Source organism: Phragmites australis, chromosome 18 (assembly GCF_958298935.1).
Source record: "Phragmites australis chromosome 18, lpPhrAust1.1, whole genome shotgun sequence".
NCBI classification, from domain to species: Eukaryota; Viridiplantae; Streptophyta; class Magnoliopsida; order Poales; family Poaceae; genus Phragmites; species Phragmites australis.
The window spans coordinates 1,188,232-1,206,374 of NC_084938.1; the positions used below are offsets into that span (position 1 = coordinate 1,188,232).

Sequence of the window (18,143 nt, forward strand, 5' to 3'; positions counted from 1 at the left end):
ATTATATAGTCACAATACAGTGTGAACAAAAACAAGGTAGATGAGAACATACTTTAGTTTGGAGAGAAATCTTGCTCCAACATTATCAAACCGATTTAGTGAGGAAAACACCTGCATTAATGCAGAATAGCTAGAATAGTCCATAACATTTCTTGTAAGGAAAATTGCATGAAATAACCAACTTCTGCCCAGCATACAATATATTAAAGGCAAGTGTTGTAAAGTAGCTGATCTATGGGAAATGTTAGAAAAAAGTAGAGAATCGTATACAAGATCAGAGGAACTGACTTTGCATTTCTGCAAATGAACAAAAAATTAAAAGAGTGGAGTGGGGACTATGGTTACAACTGAAAGCATTCTAACTCTATTCTACTACACATCGACAAAAGTCTCACTTGAGAAACCAACTGCATTATAGGTTATTGCGTCCATCTCTTTCTTCATTATCAATGTTAGCTATGCTTAATAAATTTGTGCGTAAGAACTCAGTAACAGTAACAAAGCAAGAAGCTGGAAAAATAGATTACAATAGAACACAGATGTACAACAATAATACTTACCCTATCATGCTGAAACTGGAAAGAGAAAAACAAATAGCAGATGTGTAGGACATTAACAAAGAATTCTGGTTCATAGATGGCACTGAATTCCTGGACAACAACCTAAAATGGAACAAGACAACAAACCTAGAATCAGCAATCAAGAACAACACACAGCTTTTATGTAATAACTTTATCTATATTTGGATAGGAAAGAACATTAGTACTCTTGTTGAAGCTTCTGAGCTCTGGTTTGACTTGGGAAAGTCAACTTGAACACTGATAACAGGTGCCCCGAGACCATCGCCAGTGCTACACTAAAATATATATCAATTTAAGAAATAAGCAACTCACAAAAGGGTGGAACAAAGAGGTCTGAGGATTAAACCATAATGTACCTTTTCAGCCAGCAAGATTTTATTTTCATTTAACGGGTTGATAACCTGAAGTGAATCAAGCCAAGCAAGAATAGTTGCTGAATCATCCCACATTTTACATTCAATACCAAGGCCAGCGAATATTGCATCTACAACCTTCGTGCCGAACCTCCTAGACCATCAATGTGCAGAAAAGTTAGTCGATAACAAATGGCCCATCATCCCACTAAGCTAAACCATTTACACAGCAATAGAAAAATATTGACCATTGGCTGCAAATAATAGGACTTCAGGAAATATAAGTTTTCGAACCGCTAGAGCTACACATGCATCTGATAAAAAGAACAGATAACCAGGAAGGACTTATGAATAATTATAATGACATGAGTTAAGTAAAAATGCATTAAGCAAAATACATTTTTGTACACTATTACTATATTCTTTTGGTTCATGCGGCTCTTGTTAAGTTTCATCTCTAGCCTACCCCAACTTACCTGGGGACTAAAGGTTTTCGGTTAAGCTCAAGGATAAGGAGCATTTTGGGCAATTCTTACAAAATAACCGAACAGGCAAACACAGCCTGAATTATTCCTGAGGTGAAAAATTGGGCTTTTGGTTGGCAGTGTTTTCATACGAGTTATTGGAACCTTCAATTAGGCCATACAGAATCTTATAAAGACTAACACTTCAGTATTACATAAAGTTGCTATTTGTGAACATTCAAAATAAAATACATAAAGTGTGCATTTTTTAAAGTTATTTTGTTTACCTATCTTGAGACATATTGAGACATAATCACTAAGTGGCAACCACTTCTTTAGAGCCATAACAAAAATAATTTACTGGAGTTGGCAAACTTTTTAAGTAATTAACTTTACTCAACTGCTTTCAAAGCACATGACAGAAATGTCATATTGACTAAATTTATTATGCTGGTAAAATACATAGTTATGGAAGGGCCAGAGAGACAAAAATGAAACACTTGCCTGGAGGTGACAGAAGTGAGTATCTGAGAAATAGATAGTCTAACAGACAGAGAATAGTAATTTTCTTTTGTCAAATAATTTTCAGAAGAAGAAACGGGATGAAATTCTGTTCCCTCATATATATCCTGAAACAAAAAACAAAGATCTTAGAACAAACTGTTCCTAAAACCTGAATTGCATTACAAATTGTTGACCACATAAGCAGAGTAAGCCAAGGGCTATAAGTATAACCTTAATAATGTCTTCTGAAATAACACCAGCAAATGAGCTACTGTCAGCTGTTCCACCAGCACCAAGCATTCCAAGAGAAAGCCAGTTTAACCATCCCCGGCTTGCCCCTGCTGACTGTTCATCAGTTCGAGGACTTCCTGGACTAGAAAAAGTCTCTTTGGTGGATTTTGCCAATGATTCCTGCTAATTATCAGTGAGATGCTATCAAAGAGAATGACAAAAAACAAGGCAAATATGGCCTATGTCATTATTGTTATGCTGAAAAATGCAAAGAAAGCATAACCAAAGATATATACTTTCCAATATCGCATGCATTAGACAAACATGATGTTAACCTCCCAGTATCGCATAACGAATCAAAGTTACTTTCTACCTAAAAAATGTTGCAATACCCCTGTTCAGTCCCATTACAGAACATATATTTGGTGATGCAATTTGGTAGTCCTTCACATCAGTTGCCTTCAATCAGTTTTTTTTTTTTCAGCAGCTCACAGCAATTGCCTTCAAACAACCTTTTTTTCCAGCAGCTTATATTTAATGTGCCGGAGTGTTTCATGAACAGAGGGGCCTGAATAGCATTGTGATGCCAAAGGCATCCCTGAGTTACTGCAACATTTTAGATATACACATATGTACCAAGAGGAAACTGAAGCCCAGCCCATGATGTGTAATATTCAAGCCTTGGAGAGCCAATATTTGTGTTCCAAGGCTAACAATAGTTCAAACGCCATCAAACCAACTTAATATTGGGTAATGCCTGGCCAAGTGGTGTAGCAGCGATGAAACATGGATGTCAGATGTGAAATGTAGGTAAATACAGTTTCAATTCCAGTGGTCAAAATGTTTAGGTAAAGACATTTTCAACTTTAATGGCTAAACTGAAAAACGTAATTCACAATCACCCTCATGATATCCCTCTGATCTAGAGTCGTACCAGTCGGTGGTCGCTCAAATTAGTTCAAATGGCGCAAATGTAATCCTAGCAATAGAAGGGTGTGTGTGTGTGTGTGTGTGTGTCGTAATCGAAACATTGTTTTTCACCTCTTAATACAATGACACGCAGTTCTCCTGCGTTCGAGGAAAAAAATCACCCTCACATATTCTTCAAATAGAAGTATTAAGTACCTGCAGTTGCTGTTCTGCAATTGTTCTGTAGTTAAGTATATCATCAATATCACATTCTTTGTCCATATTCTCCAGCTCTTGTAGAATGTCTTTACTAACAATCTGAAAAGAAAAAAAAATTCAAACAAAGTAAATTCATGGAAAGCATGATGTGTACAAACCATACGTATAAGCATAAAGGAACAATCTTCTCCTGATACAATAAAATCTAAAATCTAATGCAGACAATTTCTCTAGAGAGAAAGTTTGTGCATGATATATTGTTTACATGGAAGGCTACAAAATACACAGTATGATGAAAAATTACCAGCCCGACATGGTGCTACATAGTCAGTGTGACCAAACTCCGAATATAAAGGATGGCAGGGTGAGCTCAATGTGAGCAATCGACATTTCTTTGTGCAAAAGTGACAGTGACAAACGACAGCCAAACTTGGAAAAGGTGGGAATCAGATGCAACTTCTAGTTGTAGTAACAAAACCTAGCTACTCAGGATGATAGAGTTTTTCATCCATGATATCATAGAGTTCCAACCATAGTTTATTGGGGAAAACACGATCCTTAAAGAAACTAAAAATTATTATTGGCACATATCATATTATTTAGGCCTATCAGACAAAAAATAAAATAAAAAGACCAGCAAAACGACATGTTACCATGTGCACTATTGCCCCCTACCTCCCGTTCTATTTGTTTTTTTAATGCAACATACACTTTTATCTTTTCTAGAGCACCAAGATTACCATATAAGCGTAATTACAGTTACCCAGCCTCAAGCTTGTTGTACATTTGCACTAAACTATAAGTAGCAATTGTTCATTGATGTGTTCTTTAGAAGCATGAAAAATAAAAGTTTACCAGGAAATGCATACCTGTCCTTTCTGCAAAAGTTCCAATTTCATTCGGTATAAATTGACATATTTCCGGCGATAATCCCTGCCAAACATATAAAGAAGACATAACTAAACTACTAAAGTCTGAAAAATTAAAATATTTATTAATCCATTAACAAGGAAAATGATAGATTAGAACAATGCTGTGTAAGCAAAAGACGTAAGTGTTGTTAAAACCGCTTAAAGCAAGATCACCAAAAGGCGAAGTGCCAGTGCCATAGGACGGAAACGAGGCAGTACAGACAAGTGAATATGAATCATAAAATTCAAAGTGTTCTTACAATTGCAGAGAATCTAAGATAATGCTATATGATCATTTTTAGGGCCTGTTTGGATACGTACTACCTCCATTCTTTTTTAGATGTCGTTTTAGGATTTTGGTTTCGTTCTCAAATAGATGTCGTTCTCGGGTTTCTATGCATCCTCTCCCCAAATAGCCCCTATTAAAAGCTGGTGAATATAAATGCCCCAACTCTAAATCAATTCCAATGTTCCCAACCATACTCTTATGTTTCCAAGAAGAATTAATAAACCACACCTCTGTGTGTACTCATGCGTGTATGATTGCATTAGCTACACACTTGGCACCAAATAGTACTGGTACGATTTGAACGCAAAGCTTAAAGAGCATTTGGTTCCTAAAACTAACTCTAAGTATCCATACACGATGATGTCATGACTAAAGATGAAAAGAAAAACAAGGCCAAAGTGAAGCAAGAAGATGAAACAAACCAAACTAAGGTCAAGCAAGAAAATGAGATTTTAAAAGTAATCATGGCCATAGTGATCCCTGCCGTCGGCCTTGATGGCGCAATGTGTTTGGTCACCACTTTGGCTTCCCTCGACCATGACCTCCACCACATGACCGTGCTCAGGCTCTCGTCTCGCTACTCCGTAGGGCCGCACTCAGGTTTGGCTCGCTCCGCTGCCCAGCAAGCAAGGCAACTCATCAGCTTCGCTCATCAATGCTGCAGAGAGTCGCTCAGCCACCGGCCGCATGCAACTCCTATCGAGGCAAGAGCAGCATGAGCATGGTCCATCGCTCGAGACAACCAAGGCCAAGCCCGTTCATGACCCCTGGGTTGTTGAGACTTGGGTCTAGATTAATGGTGAATAAGACGGTGGAGTAAACAGAGTGAGTGAGGGTTATTGAATAGGGGCAGACAGGTTCAATTCAACGCTAATTATCACTGCCTTGTTCTGTGTACAGGAGTACAAAACGACATCTAATACCGAACGGAGGTAGTAGTATCTTTGGAGTTTTTGGAACATACCATGGTTTTATGGAAAATACCGTAGTATAAAAAAAATTGACATGTTTGGATGCAATAAAAAGTACGGTATTATAAACCATAGTATCTCAAATACCATGGTTTTTTTTAGATTCAAAAGATCTACTCCCACCCTCTCTTTTTTCTAAACCAAGACACGTTCTAGTGGAGCTCTGGGTTCTTGCCGTGCAACCCTTGGCACTAGCAGCTGAATTGGCTCAGAGAATAAAAAATTGTGTTCCCTCTACTCTACACATTAATATACACGTACTTAATTACCCTCACGATCTTTTTTTTTTTTTGCAAGAATACACTGTTTGATCATTAAAGACAGCTATCGTGTATTATTGTTACACATAAATGACTAGCTACAACAAAACTGTACTAATAGCATCCAAATGTAGTACTTTGATCTTCTTTATAGCAACAAATCAACATAGTGTCTATTTAACAAAACAAAATTACTACGTTGAATACTGCAAATGCCAATCATGGTTTTTTGTAAAAGACTGGTACCCATAGACTGTAGTATTTCACCCCACCCCATGTACTTGCAAAATTGGGGTATTCAAAAACTGTGTTTTTAAGATACTGCAACATCCAAACAGGCCATAACGTCTTCGCTTCTTATGATGGACTCAAAAATCAAGAGTGACGGCTGTAGGGTTACAACAGGAAACTAAGTCAGCAATGTCATGTACCACCTATGGCAAAATGAAAGTTTGATTATTCCTATCTGTCAGCGGATAGGTTACATGCTTTGTGTTAGTCTGACCTACCTGAAGCTTGCTTACAAAGAAGGGAAACTAAAATGCATATTCAATCAGGGAAATTGCTGTGATTGACAACCTAACCTTGACACAAAAGAGACCATCAAACCATGCATGTTTCTTTATTGCCGTAAAGAACATCTTTCAAGAAATTTCAAATTCACCATGTCTACATTGCACTCAATCGACTAATTTAATTTTTTTTGTTCAGTTTAAATGTTGCGAATCGAATAGAACAAGGAAAGACTTATTGACAAACTCACATTCGCTGCCCCAAATAACTCCATGAAGTTTTCCTCAATCTTTTGCGAACATCAGCTAAAACAGACCTCTGAGCATACTGCCACCACATTCTCTGCCAACCTTTACGTCTCTTAGATAAAGAGCTTTGAGACGGACGATAACGACCATATCTGTGAAAGTTACAGGAATATTGTTAGACACATTCAGAAAATCAGTAAACCCAGGCAGTTCATCTATTGGACCACATGATTTCCATTGTAGAAATGTTGTTGTCATGAGCATTTTCTTGGATAGCTCCTCAGATGATCGTGAGGATTAGGGGCAGACCCAGCATGGTTGCAAGGTATGCAGCCGCATACCCAATTTTTTTGCAAAAAAATGAATAGATATGAGGTATATAATAGACGTGTATAGGTGCACAGAAAATTAGGGGCAAAACTCCTTAACCTGCTGTTCCATGCTCCCACTGGTCCATACTTCTCTCCACTACCAATAGCTGAAAGTCCAATGGCCAACATAGAGTTACCTCAAGGCTGGTCATGCTCGATTCGAGCACCCATAGAGCAGAGTAGCAAACCAACAAGCTTTGGGACAGTTTATGGCTTCACGGTTTGCAATCCCCAAATCCTAGATTCTTCACCCTCTACCTCTCTCTCTTCTCCAAATTCCATTTCACGGGCAGATGGAGCACATAGCCACTGACGCAGCACAGCAGGCGGCGGGTACTGCCGCGACCTGCGACCGTGACAGAGGCCCTAATATCCCGTTTTCAAGCTATAAAGTAGTGTGAAGTTAAATTGTACCGGCTATTTTGTAATTTTTATTAATTATTTGAATTAGTACCTAGTATGAATAATTTCTGTTGTGTTATGGATCCCGCATTTACGAACGTGTACTTCTTCCATCAAACATTTTGTGTTATCTCGCGTACCCGGCCCAGAAATCCTGGGTCTGCCACTGGTGAGGATCTATTAAACTTACATACCCCATTTACTGGCGAAATTGTGGCAGTTATATATGCATAAAATTAAAACCTTATTCATTTGAAGGTAGAAAGATCAAGAGCAAGTGCAACAGACATCAACTCAAGCCAGGAACAAAAAAAATTAACGAAAAAACAACAAAAGAAACCCATGGTTTCCATACAAAACAAATGAATTAACCTGTAATGGGTTCTAATAACAAGATAATAGGATAGCAGTTTTCAGCCGTCTAAATTAGAATAGCTTACTTTGTTCGCAAAGCACATATAGTGAAGTAATCACAAATATTTAAGATTTGCTGGAGCTGAATTTCATCAACTGATAGGGCCTACAGAGATAAGATGAAAATATAAGCAGGTAATATTCAGATCATCCCTGAAGTTCTTCACAGATAATAAAACATGCTACAAATAAAAATCGACAACTGGAAAGATTACAAAACAAACCAATGCAGTTAGCTCTACATTCATGTCATACTGAGGTGCACCATCAAGCTTTGCAGCTTTGTTAGCCTACAATAAAGACAGGATTGCATCAGATCAGGCTGGTCACATTAAGCAACAAGGTAGTTAAGTTAATGTGAGAGTAGTCAGAAAGCTTTGAAATCCTTTGGATAAAAGAAGACTGACAACAGTATCAACATTGATGGAAACATGTCGGAGGAAAAATGCACTTACAAGAACAGATACAGTCACGCAAAATGGATGTATAAGATAATCATCTCTTGAGTGGCCATTTCTGAGACCGAAACTAAACTGAGTTTCAGGAAGAGCACCAACATGACATAGATCCAGCTGTTCTTCTAAATGATGACAGTAAATTCCAACATTTGATATCTCTACTATCTTATTTACTTCATCTTGTCTTGACCTAGCCATCAACGACCTAAAGCACAGAAACACAATGAACATTAACATATTGCATAATATATGTTCAAATCAACTGCATGAAATACTAAATATCTGAGAGCATGCAAACAATAAGGCAACAGCACTTCCACGTATTTGTCCATATTCCAAAGGCATTATAATGTTCTTGAAATATGCAAGAGCAAATTTTAATGACTGTGTAGGAAAGTCCTAACAGTTTTCACTGTATATTGCACACCAGAAACATAAGTGCTTATCTACTCATGCAGCTTTATCCGCAAATAAAATCAAGAATCTAAGTGCTCCATTAAGCAATTTTAAAGCACCACAGGAAACTCTTCAGACAGAACTTTACAGTCAAAAAGTAAACTATTCTCGTGCAGTTTTGGGCTCCTTCAGGTGTTGAGGCAGTCATGTGGAACAGTAGTTTCTACAGTATGCTTCCCTGTTAAGCTGGCAATTCTCAATGCGACACTTTAAGGGATTTCCACATAATTGCAAGCATTTCTAGTTATACATTACTTCTTAGCAATTGCATCTCAGTTTTATATGTTCCAAAATCGTGTTTTCTAATCAAAACATATCCTTCTAATCCTAATATTCAGTAACAAAATAATGAAGAATAAGTTGTCTAGAGAGACGAATAGACTTAACTAGCACAGGGGAAGCTTTTGTTCTAAATATATTGCTTTTCTGCAGCTTTTTAATAACAAAAGGAATGAAATGATTGGAGTAACTCACATGGCAAAACTTTGCTTTTGGGTATCTGTTTGTATTGAGAGACTGGAGAATTCCAAACCAAATACGAAGCTCCCCTATTGACATTTTGCCAAGAAAATAAGCATATGTGAGAATAACTGACAGATCAACAAGAAAAAAATAAAGATAACAGTGAAGGTCAAAAGGGTGGGTGTAGAACATAAGCATGAAGTGCACTAAAAAGTAGGTGGCCGGCAGAAGGAAATGTGGACCAATAGATGCAATTTGGATTTTTCTTTCAAGCAACTCATTTACAGTTGAGAGAGAGAGAAAGAGAGAGATTTTGGATGGACTAGATTTATGGAGACTTGATAATGCAAATTAAATTCAGCGGTCAACGTGATAGCATCCAAAATTGAATTTTACTATTTTCTTACCATCTTCATCGAAATTTTTTGAGAAAAAGGTTTAGACCTAATTTGAGGAAACAATAAAGCCAAACTTGAATGTTGGTTGAAACAAAACCATAGACAACACTGAGTAATAGGAATACAAAAACAGGCATACTTGATCAATGTGGGAATCCATGTATACAATATGAACATTTTGTATGGAAACTTGGATATTGTCCAGTATCTGCCAAAAAGAGTCAAACAAATGCAACAAAATAATCAATGTTTCAGCGCAACCTTCAAACTTACGGTTGTTTAAACAAAATAATGCAAGTTTATTACCTTTGCTGATATGTAGGACAAAAACGATTGCCCTGTTTGGTTATCTAGAGGTCAAAAGAATAGGGAAAGTCAGGAATAAAGTACACTGTGTAATTCTTCCTAACACACATGAGACTTGCAACAATTACGTTAACGCTGCGATAAATTGAAGTACAAGAAACACGTTAGCAAGTGATGACAAACAGTTTATTATGGAAGTCTTGAAATCTTTTTATGAAAGTTCTTAGATAAGCATGTCTTACTTACATACTTAATAAATATGATATGAGAAAATTTTGAATCTTTGTCTACGTTACCAGTTCAGCAAACTTATATATTCAAGAGAATAGAAAAGGCATGCAGTAGAAAAAGAAACAGAAATGGTGAGGGCATGAAACCTAAAGTTACCATAGAATACGCAACTGAAGTTGTTAAGCTAACAGTGAAGTAAATTATAATGATAAAAGGACCTCTGAAATTTACTAGAACATTGAAAGGGTATTTGGATTTGGGGATAGAGAGGTGGCATAGGGATTGGGATATGAGGTTAGGACGGGAGGCTAATCCTAACCATCCATCGTTTCCGATTGAGGGTTAGGATTACCCCACCCCCGTATCTCAATCTCAACGCCCTATCCCAAAATCCAAACAGTCCATAAGGAACATGGGAGTCAAGACTGACGTGTAACTCTTCTGGAAAATTTAGCAAGCTCTATGGCATTAAGTTTAGCCAACTTTCCAGCTAGTTCTCTCTTATCCAAAGAATCGGAGCTCCACTGTTAAAGAAACCAAGCATTTATTTGGTCAGAAGGGTGGAAACAACTCTAACAAGCAAATTGGGCAGTGTCATGTGACAAAATTCAATTACATGCCTCAGAATCCTCCCGCGGACATGCGCAAACAAATACATCTTCTATGGCAATAATTATAGGGTCCCATCCAAGCTTTTTCCATGGAATCCTGATGCTTAGTTTCCCGATTCGTCCTGTGAAGCAGTAGAATACAACTAAGATTTTACAACTATGCAGTGGTTAACATCCAGGAAAACACTACAATTGCATTTAAAAATCAATACCGTTCTTCAGCGCGAATGGTAACTGCAGGTAGTCGAAGGCTTCCAGAATCAGCTCTACATTTTCCAATAGTATTTCCTCTGCCAAAAACATAATCACCATCACATCGACAACAAGGTGACAGGCTAAACCACATCCAATGATGTTGACAATAGGAAGAAGTATTTAGCAACTGTTATCTTACTATACAGTAGCGAGGAAAGCATAAATAACTGTAACACTGAACATTGCGCAAACTGCACATAAAACCCCGCAGTCCGATCAAACTGGGCATTGGTCAAGCAGGAGTGCTACACTCTGATCAAAGCCAAAACGAGGGTAACACCAAACGCAACCACATAATACAGTAAAAACAAATGATGCGGCAACCGAATCGCAACGAATTAAACCGCAGAAGTGTATGGACAACAGCTGGTTTGGGCGTGATAGGGCGTAGCGGCGAAGCCGGGGCCGGTGACGCGGCGCTAGAGCGGAGCGGAGGGGAAGGGATGGAGAACGAACCGTTCCAGATGCCGATCTTAAGATGCTCCTTCTGGATGCCCTTGACGTAGCGGCCGAGGAGGCCGGCGAGCACCTGGCTCACCACCCCCTCGAACATGGCGGCGGCGGAGACACCCTAGGTTGCCCGCGCTCCCATGTAGCAGTTACGCGGAAGAGGAGGCGGGGAGAGGGTGGAGCGGAGCGGAGGGTGACGGGGGAGGCGGCAGGCGCCCGGAGGAGAGGGGGAGGGGGTGGTGGCGTTGGGGCTGGGCTTTTCCAGTTCCGTTTGCTTGGAGGAGGCGGACAATGGGGGTGACGGCGATTCGTGTCGCCTCTGGCTCTGCTGCTTGGCTCCGTGGACGAGTCCTAGTGCCACTACGTGTGCGTACCAGATGCCGTCCATTCCAACCAACGGCCCGCGGCCACTCACTCCAGTCCACGACGCCACCTTCTCCGCGCTCGGCTGCAATTGTATTCGGTATTCATCATGTATTTCGTCTGACAAAATATACATACTCGGCATGTATCCGTAGTTCCGTACAGATACGCCCGCCCTTCGCCCCCTGACGGTCGGCGCCCCGCTACCTCACTGCAACCACCGCCGGGCCCACTGCCTCCACGGGCTTCTCTGCCTGTCGGACTCCGGCGAGCCCTCACCCCAAACCCTAACCTCCAATCCCAAACCCTAACCTCGGATTCAAAGAAGAAGCTGCAGAGCACGAATCTCGGATGAATCGAGCGGTCACGAAATCTAAGTGTCGAGGGGCTTCAAAACAGTCGATGAAATAAAGTTTTTCCGGGGAGAAGGGGGGGGGGGGTGTTCGTGTAGAGCTTTTCATGTATGCTCTAATGCTGGCAGGAAGCTTTCCGTCTCTCTTCTTTTTTTCAAGAGACTTCAGATACTCCACGAGAATCATAGGCAGAATCTGGAGAGCTCGATTTTTCAGGGATAGACCAATCTCTCCGTATCATGACAAGCATACAGTAAGGTATCGTCATTCGTCAGTTAGGGTAAATTGCAGACGTGCTCCTCATTTTACCCCCTTCCATTTTCGACATTCAAACTGGCCAGGAAAAGATGGCATGCTGCACATCTGAAAAACTGAGACATTGCATAACAAGTGCGTCTCTAGATTAATTACAGGGCCCTGCAGAAAAAATGGTACAAAGACGCCAACCATCGGCTGTCGGAAGTCAAAACTGTGCGTGCCCTTCGGTTCCACGGCCTTCCCAACATCGCTGGTGCACCTCCGTCATCCTCTCCACCGGGTTGCAGATGCCAGTGCAGTTCCAGTCGAAGGCGGCCGCGCATGGGTTCCCTGACTGAGCTTTCCATTCACAGTCTGCAAGATCATCAGAGATGCCACATCAAAAGTGTGCAGAGTGTAGTGAGACTTGTGAGAGGTACCACACTGTAATCTGAACAATGAGCTAAAATGGTTCACAACATATGACAGGCAAATAGAGGCATGATACCCATGTTCAGTCCATAAACTAAAGATTCCCTTAGGTGCATCTGAAAGCATGCCATAATGATCAGAGCTGGCAGTAATGATTGGTCAAGTAAGTGGAAGACATTCATCGCCAAAGATGAGGAATAGTACCCATTACGGCAACATTGAATATGCAAAAAGATAAAACCATGCCAACTGAAGTGCAAGAGACAAATACACATTGCTGTGGAAGAAGGTCAAAACCAACTAGACGTGTGAAAAATGTCAGGAACTAAATTTTCCACATGGCAGTAACGTCATTATATTTTGAGTTTGTTCAAAAGTAGTCATCTACTGCTCAGTGTTGGTAGCATTCAGATGAATGAATTTTAAAGTCAGCTGTGAACATGTTTGGTTAAGTATGGGGTCATTGCTGGTAAGCGGAGGACAGAATGCTGGTGCAAGCAAGTTTTAATTAATGAAGACAGATGCTAACCAGTGTAGTTGTTAGGCATTCATATCATCCTTTTCTTTTCTCTTTCCTAGCAACGTATCATCCTTTTCTTACTAGAAACTTCAAAAAAAATTGGCTCACCTACCTAGTATGGTAAAGCAAATAACTTCCAGGTTAAGTAAAATCATGCCAATATCCAAATGAGCATGCAATAATCATCTAGATGCTACAGGAATACTGAAGCAATATGAAAGATCGAGTGTAAAATGGAGATGCCAACCTGGGGGTGTACCACAGCAAAGGCTCCTCTCATCAACATGCTCAACATCCAACCCAATCAGCCAAGAGCCAAATGATACATCTTCATTTGAATACTTGTGCAGGATATGCCTGAAAGTGGCATAAAAGATATATATGAAATGACAGCAACTAAATCTGGTTTATCTGGCATTGCATACCATCATTGGAACTCACCGGTTTGCTGATATGTAAGTTGCTAAATCCCTGGTTACAGCATACAGCTGTCGTGTTGCATGCCTAAAGTAGTTGTTACCCTCGGTCCCAAACTTCCAATGATCCGGTTCATAATACTTGGAGTCACTGTTAACATTAGGAAGGCACTTTGTTACACCATTTCTGAGAACACATGCTGGCAAGATGAAACTATTTGTTGGGGAGTATCTAGTAAGAATTGTCCTTATAATGAGGAAATGCGAAAGTGTGATCTTGATTATTTATTCAATCAGCATGGAAATGAATTATGTTGGTTGAATCCATAAAAGGGGGGGGGGGGGAATCTGGATTAATGGAGTGTTACTTTTTAGCAATAACAGGTCCGGATTTCATGCAGCCAATGTACACGCGTGGTTTCGACCTGTGCCGCGCCAAAACCGATCTGGTGATACCTGTATTCAAAGAGTCCCAATCTCAGTGTGGTGCTATACCGATTGAACAAAGTTAAAAGGGTCCTGTGTTGATGTACCAATGTTGACATGAACATCATCATCAGCTTTTACATAGAAATCAGAATCCCATGTGGTAAGAGCAGTTGAAAGAAACATCTGAATCTTCATAGGGAGCCCTCCATAGCCTTCAACATGATCCTGTGAAAGATGACCAATGTTGCAACTCGTTAGCGTTGTTTGTCATTGATAGGGAAAAAGAAATACTGCAGGTAATCAACGCAGCATACAAGTCTCAAAATATCACTGTATTCTTTATCTTCTGCATCAATTGCACGGTCCACCTCATTGTTAGGATTTGGATTTGCACTACAGAAAGGAATTCCCAAAGTTCAGGAATATATTAAAGAAGAAAATTGTGTCGTTGTCTATTTTTATCCCCAACTCTAAACAAGACCATACCTGCGTCCGATAACAAAACGTATAACAATGCCCTTCTCTTCCAATCTTCGTAAATGATCGCCTACAGATGTTCAATACTTTATGAAACAAAAGCTCCACAGTGCAAAACAATTAAAAAGCATCTACCTTGCGGCATCCATGTCTGCCTTATTGAGTCTCTCCTCTTACGGTTAGTGAAAGTGGTGAAAACTCCCATGACAAAAGACATCCTAGGCCGCATGCTTCCCTGGTCACCCTCCGAATCACTGGGCGATACGCCCTGGCTCATCGCTTGTGCTGCTCTAGCAGCAGCCAGGCGCATCTCAATGTCAGATATCGTCTTATCCAAAGCCCTGCAATTGAAACACTAATACGATATATCAAATCCATACTTAATCAAGTAAATTCAGAACTGAAGAAGCTTGTGGCATTACATGACGACTTCGCGAGCCTGTGACACTTGGTTCAATGCGGCCCTCGAGTGGTCAGAACTTGCCTGGATAATTGGAGACCAATTGGCAATGTGTATCCATAGGAACATGTAAGGAAGAGAAGAAAATCTGAAGAAAAAAATGACGCAGTACCTTGTTTGGGCAACCGGGATGCTCTGGAACTGCCCAATATCTGCAAAAAGTACACCAATGTAGACCGGTTATCACCATTTCCGACCTTGAAATCGACGAGCATTGCCTCAACTCGCACCGAAAAGGAGAGATTGCGGCGAGTACAGCCTAAGGAGCACGGAACTGGAGAGCGAGCTGGGCGGCGACTCCCTCGGAAAGCACGGCGGGTTTGGGGGCGAAGGCGAACGGACGCACCTGTTGACGACGCAGACGCCGAGGACGAAGCAGGCGGCGGAGAAAACAGCCACCCACCGCATGGGCACGCGCGCCGGCGGCGCCTTGTGCGGCCTCGCCATCATCGTGCCCGCTTGCGTTCGAATGGGAGGAGTGGGAAAGGGAAGGCTCCGTGCCCGTGTGAGAGCTCCGCGTTTGCCTGCTCGCTGGAATGCTGTGCTGCCACTGCAGTCAGTGTACCTCAGGGCTACGTGGACTCGGTCCACAATGTACATCCCCTGCACCTGCGTGATTTTCAGGCTCCATTTATTCAGTTTTGGCCTTTTGGGGGATTGTATTTGTACATGCTGTCTGGAAGTGGCATTACGTTTTGTAAGCATGATGGTGCTGAATTGGAGAAATAGAATGAAAAATCAAGTACTTTATGGCATTACATTTATGTCTCCGTATACATCTTTACACAATAGCTTTGAGTTATCCCGTGTTACAAATAGATCTTGACACGAGGAGGAGACTTGGACTATTCCTTTTAAGAGTGTCTTTTGCAATTCTCTACCCTTTTCATACCAAACTCAAATTTATCCCCTTGATATTTTATAATAAATAAACATGTCCTTAATGCTAAGTCTCACAAGAAAAGTAAGATAAAACGTGCAAGCTAGCCATGAGTAACTCACTGATCCAGCCGGTACTTTTTTTTCTTTTTCCGTGTGGGAAATGGCCTGCTGCCATGGACCAGGTCCATCAACAACCCCCTCGTTTCCACGCGGACAGGTGCATTAATCAGCGCTGTAGCCCCTCATGGTCTGGGTGCTTGTACGCGTAGCAAAAAGTGGGCACGTCCTCCTCCTCCCCTCGTCTGTGGCCGCGACGCCTGACGCTGGACCTGGCCTTGGAAGACCACAGGTGCACCGACTCCGCAAGAGACAAGAGAGCCCGTCGCTGGGCGCTCGGGTGTATGTGGTCCAGCGTCCACGGGTGGTGGTGGTGGAAGGCGCAGAATGTCGCCGTGCTAGTACCCCTCGGACCGTGCACAGCGTACGGCCTACATTGCAAAAGCTCCTTTCTGCGGGCCCGCTGTCATCGACGTGTTCGCTGGTGCAGCCTCTAAGCTATGAGGTTTTTTTTCTAATCTTTACTTTATAAAATATGAGTTATCTCTCGTATCATCTCTTCTTTCTACTCTCTTTTTATGTAATAAAATTTTTTAAAATTTAAATAATTTACTCATTTTTATTATCCATTCTCGTCCTACAGTATCCTCATTTTACTACTAGTTATAGATATAAAACTCGTTTTACTAATATAAATAAATAAATAAAATAGAAGAAAAATTAGTAGATAATTTCATTCTTATTTTTTAATCACATTTGAAATCAAACTATAGTATTACTCTGATATATTCAGATCGGCGACGCTCACGTGATGTTATAATGCCCAATGTTTAGATTTTTATGGCACCGCACAAGTAATTAGCTAGTTGAGATAATTGATGAGCTATCCTAATATAGGGAAAATTTCAGTGCAAACCAATTTTTCGGTGTAAACTGTAAAAACTCTCTAAAAAATATGTTTAGATGTACCAAAAAAATAGAAAAAAAATCACACATGTACATAAGGGGGTGACACACATGCATATAAAAATTCAAGGCTAAACTCTTTTTAGTTCATGAGATATAAAAATGACAAATCGGAAAGAAAAAGACAAAATTGACAAAAATCAGTATCACCCCCTCATGTAAATCCGATTTGTTATTTTTATATCTCATGAACTAAAAAGAGTTTAGCCTTGAATTTTTATATGCATGTGTGTCACCCCCCCTTATGTACATGTGTGATTTTTTTTCGATTTTTTGGGTACATCTAAACATGTTTTTAGAGAGTTTTCACGGTTTGCACCGAAGAATTGGTTTGTACTGAAATTTTCCCCATCCTAGTATATATACTCTTTCTTTCTTTTCGTTGACTGACCTAACCTCCAGCAAAATGAGAATGGTCGCTTTCACGTCTCGAAACATGATGCTCCATCTTCATCTTTCTTCAACACTCATCAAAGTTAAGTGAGCTTGGCATAGTAATGAACTAAGCTGGCTGGTATTATATTAGAGTGTAAGCATTCCCCTCCCTCTCAAAGAAAAAAGTCAAAAAGAGCACCATCAAAGATAAAGTAAGCTTTGGGAACCATATTTTGGTAGGTGGTGGAGATACGAGGGTATGACCTATTTATTAAGGTTCAAATTCTAGTACTTATAATTTACACAAATTGAGTGTTTTTAGTAATATTATTTGTATGCATGTGATACATAGAGATGTATTCGCGAGTGTGACATGCGTACGTAGTGATGTGTGCATGTGTGCATCATCTTGTAATGAAAAAAGATAAGTGACTTTCGTATGGTAATTAACTAAGCTGGTTAGCATTCTAGAAGAACTAAGCTGGTTGGGAGCAGTAGTGTAAGCAATTCTCCCCTCTCAAAAAAAGGAAAAGGATAAGATGAAGGGCGTTCACTTTTCTCTCGCCGAAAGGATACAATGATAGTTGTCCTCACGATCATTTATCAATGTTAGCCCTTTGATTTGTTTATTCCTTTTGTGCGTTGAGGAGCTAATGCATTGCGTTGCACATGGGAACGTGATGATACGATGTTCTAGCATGATTGCAGATGATTATGTTCTTTTTAACCAATGTGTTAAGTAGTAGTTGGAAGATAACATTGTTACCTTCATCTTCTTATTTCACAACACCAAATATGGCGATTGGATCATCCATAATTGATCACCGCTCTACCACACTGCCACCCAAACAAGGCTAAATTCAAAAAAAAAAAAAATCCTCTTATATTTAGACTTCCCCACAACCTGGT

General features: G+C 40.3%; 2 protein-coding genes across 5 annotated transcripts in view; both read right to left on the reverse strand.

Moving 5' to 3' along the window:
* The window catches only part of LOC133898370 (intermembrane lipid transfer protein vps1302), a 30,267-nt gene extending 18,702 nt beyond the window's left edge, over positions 1-11,565 (reverse strand). The window contains exons 1-19 of one of the 3 annotated variants that reach the window (XM_062339041.1): positions 11,274-11,564; positions 10,775-10,852; positions 10,572-10,684; positions 10,382-10,475; positions 9,721-9,764; positions 9,554-9,622; positions 9,029-9,102; positions 8,096-8,303; positions 7,865-7,930; positions 7,667-7,746; positions 6,456-6,605; positions 4,131-4,194; positions 3,259-3,360; positions 2,134-2,313; positions 1,903-2,027; positions 938-1,088; positions 767-856; positions 561-662; positions 53-111 (exon numbers count right to left, since the gene is read on the reverse strand). In XM_062339041.1, coding sequence (XP_062195025.1) covers positions 53-111; positions 561-662; positions 767-856; positions 938-1,088; positions 1,903-2,027; positions 2,134-2,313; positions 3,259-3,360; positions 4,131-4,194; positions 6,456-6,605; positions 7,667-7,746; positions 7,865-7,930; positions 8,096-8,303; positions 9,029-9,102; positions 9,554-9,622; positions 9,721-9,764; positions 10,382-10,475; positions 10,572-10,684; positions 10,775-10,852; positions 11,274-11,370 — 1,946 coding nt within the window. In that variant the 5' untranslated portion in view covers positions 11,371-11,564. Of the gene's footprint in view, positions 1-52; positions 112-560; positions 663-766; positions 857-937; positions 1,089-1,902; positions 2,028-2,133; positions 2,317-3,258; positions 3,361-4,130; positions 4,195-6,455; positions 6,606-7,666; positions 7,747-7,864; positions 7,931-8,095; positions 8,304-9,028; positions 9,103-9,553; positions 9,623-9,720; positions 9,765-10,381; positions 10,476-10,571; positions 10,685-10,774; positions 10,853-11,273 lie in introns of all 3 variants that reach the window. The other 2 variants (XM_062339039.1, XM_062339040.1) reach the window with 2 other exon arrangements.
* A 782-nt stretch (positions 11,566-12,347) lies between these two features.
* Positions 12,348-15,475, reverse strand: LOC133899723 (beta-1,6-galactosyltransferase GALT31A-like). Of its 2 annotated transcripts, XM_062340772.1 has the most exons (11): positions 15,301-15,475; positions 15,067-15,106; positions 14,917-14,978; positions 14,630-14,835; positions 14,504-14,564; positions 14,332-14,410; positions 14,122-14,242; positions 13,957-14,044; positions 13,614-13,739; positions 13,420-13,529; positions 12,348-12,595 (listed from the first exon to the last, which is right to left on the reverse strand). In XM_062340772.1, exons 1-11 carry the CDS (start codon positions 15,402-15,404, stop codon positions 12,447-12,449), a joined length of 1,146 nt encoding a protein of 381 aa, XP_062196756.1. In that variant the 5' UTR covers positions 15,405-15,475; the 3' UTR covers positions 12,348-12,446. The 2 variants fall into 2 exon arrangements, with proteins under 2 accessions (XP_062196756.1, XP_062196757.1); XM_062340773.1 differs by lacking the exon at positions 14,917-14,978 and having other exon boundaries at positions 15,301-15,398.
* Positions 15,476-18,143: the final 2,668 nt, after the last annotated feature.

Coding starts and splice junctions, on each gene's coding strand:
- LOC133899723 (XM_062340772.1), bottom strand. CDS start 15,404: ATGATGGCGAGGCCGCACAAGGCGCCGCCGGCGCGCGTGCCCATGCGG. Junction 14,836..14,916: donor CAGGCTCGCGAAGTCGTCAT/GTAATGCCACAA, acceptor TTTCAATTGCAG/GGCTTTGGATAAGACGATAT. Junction 13,740..13,956: donor GGACCTGTTATTGCTAAAAA/GTAACACTCCAT, acceptor TAATGTTAACAG/TGACTCCAAGTATTATGAAC.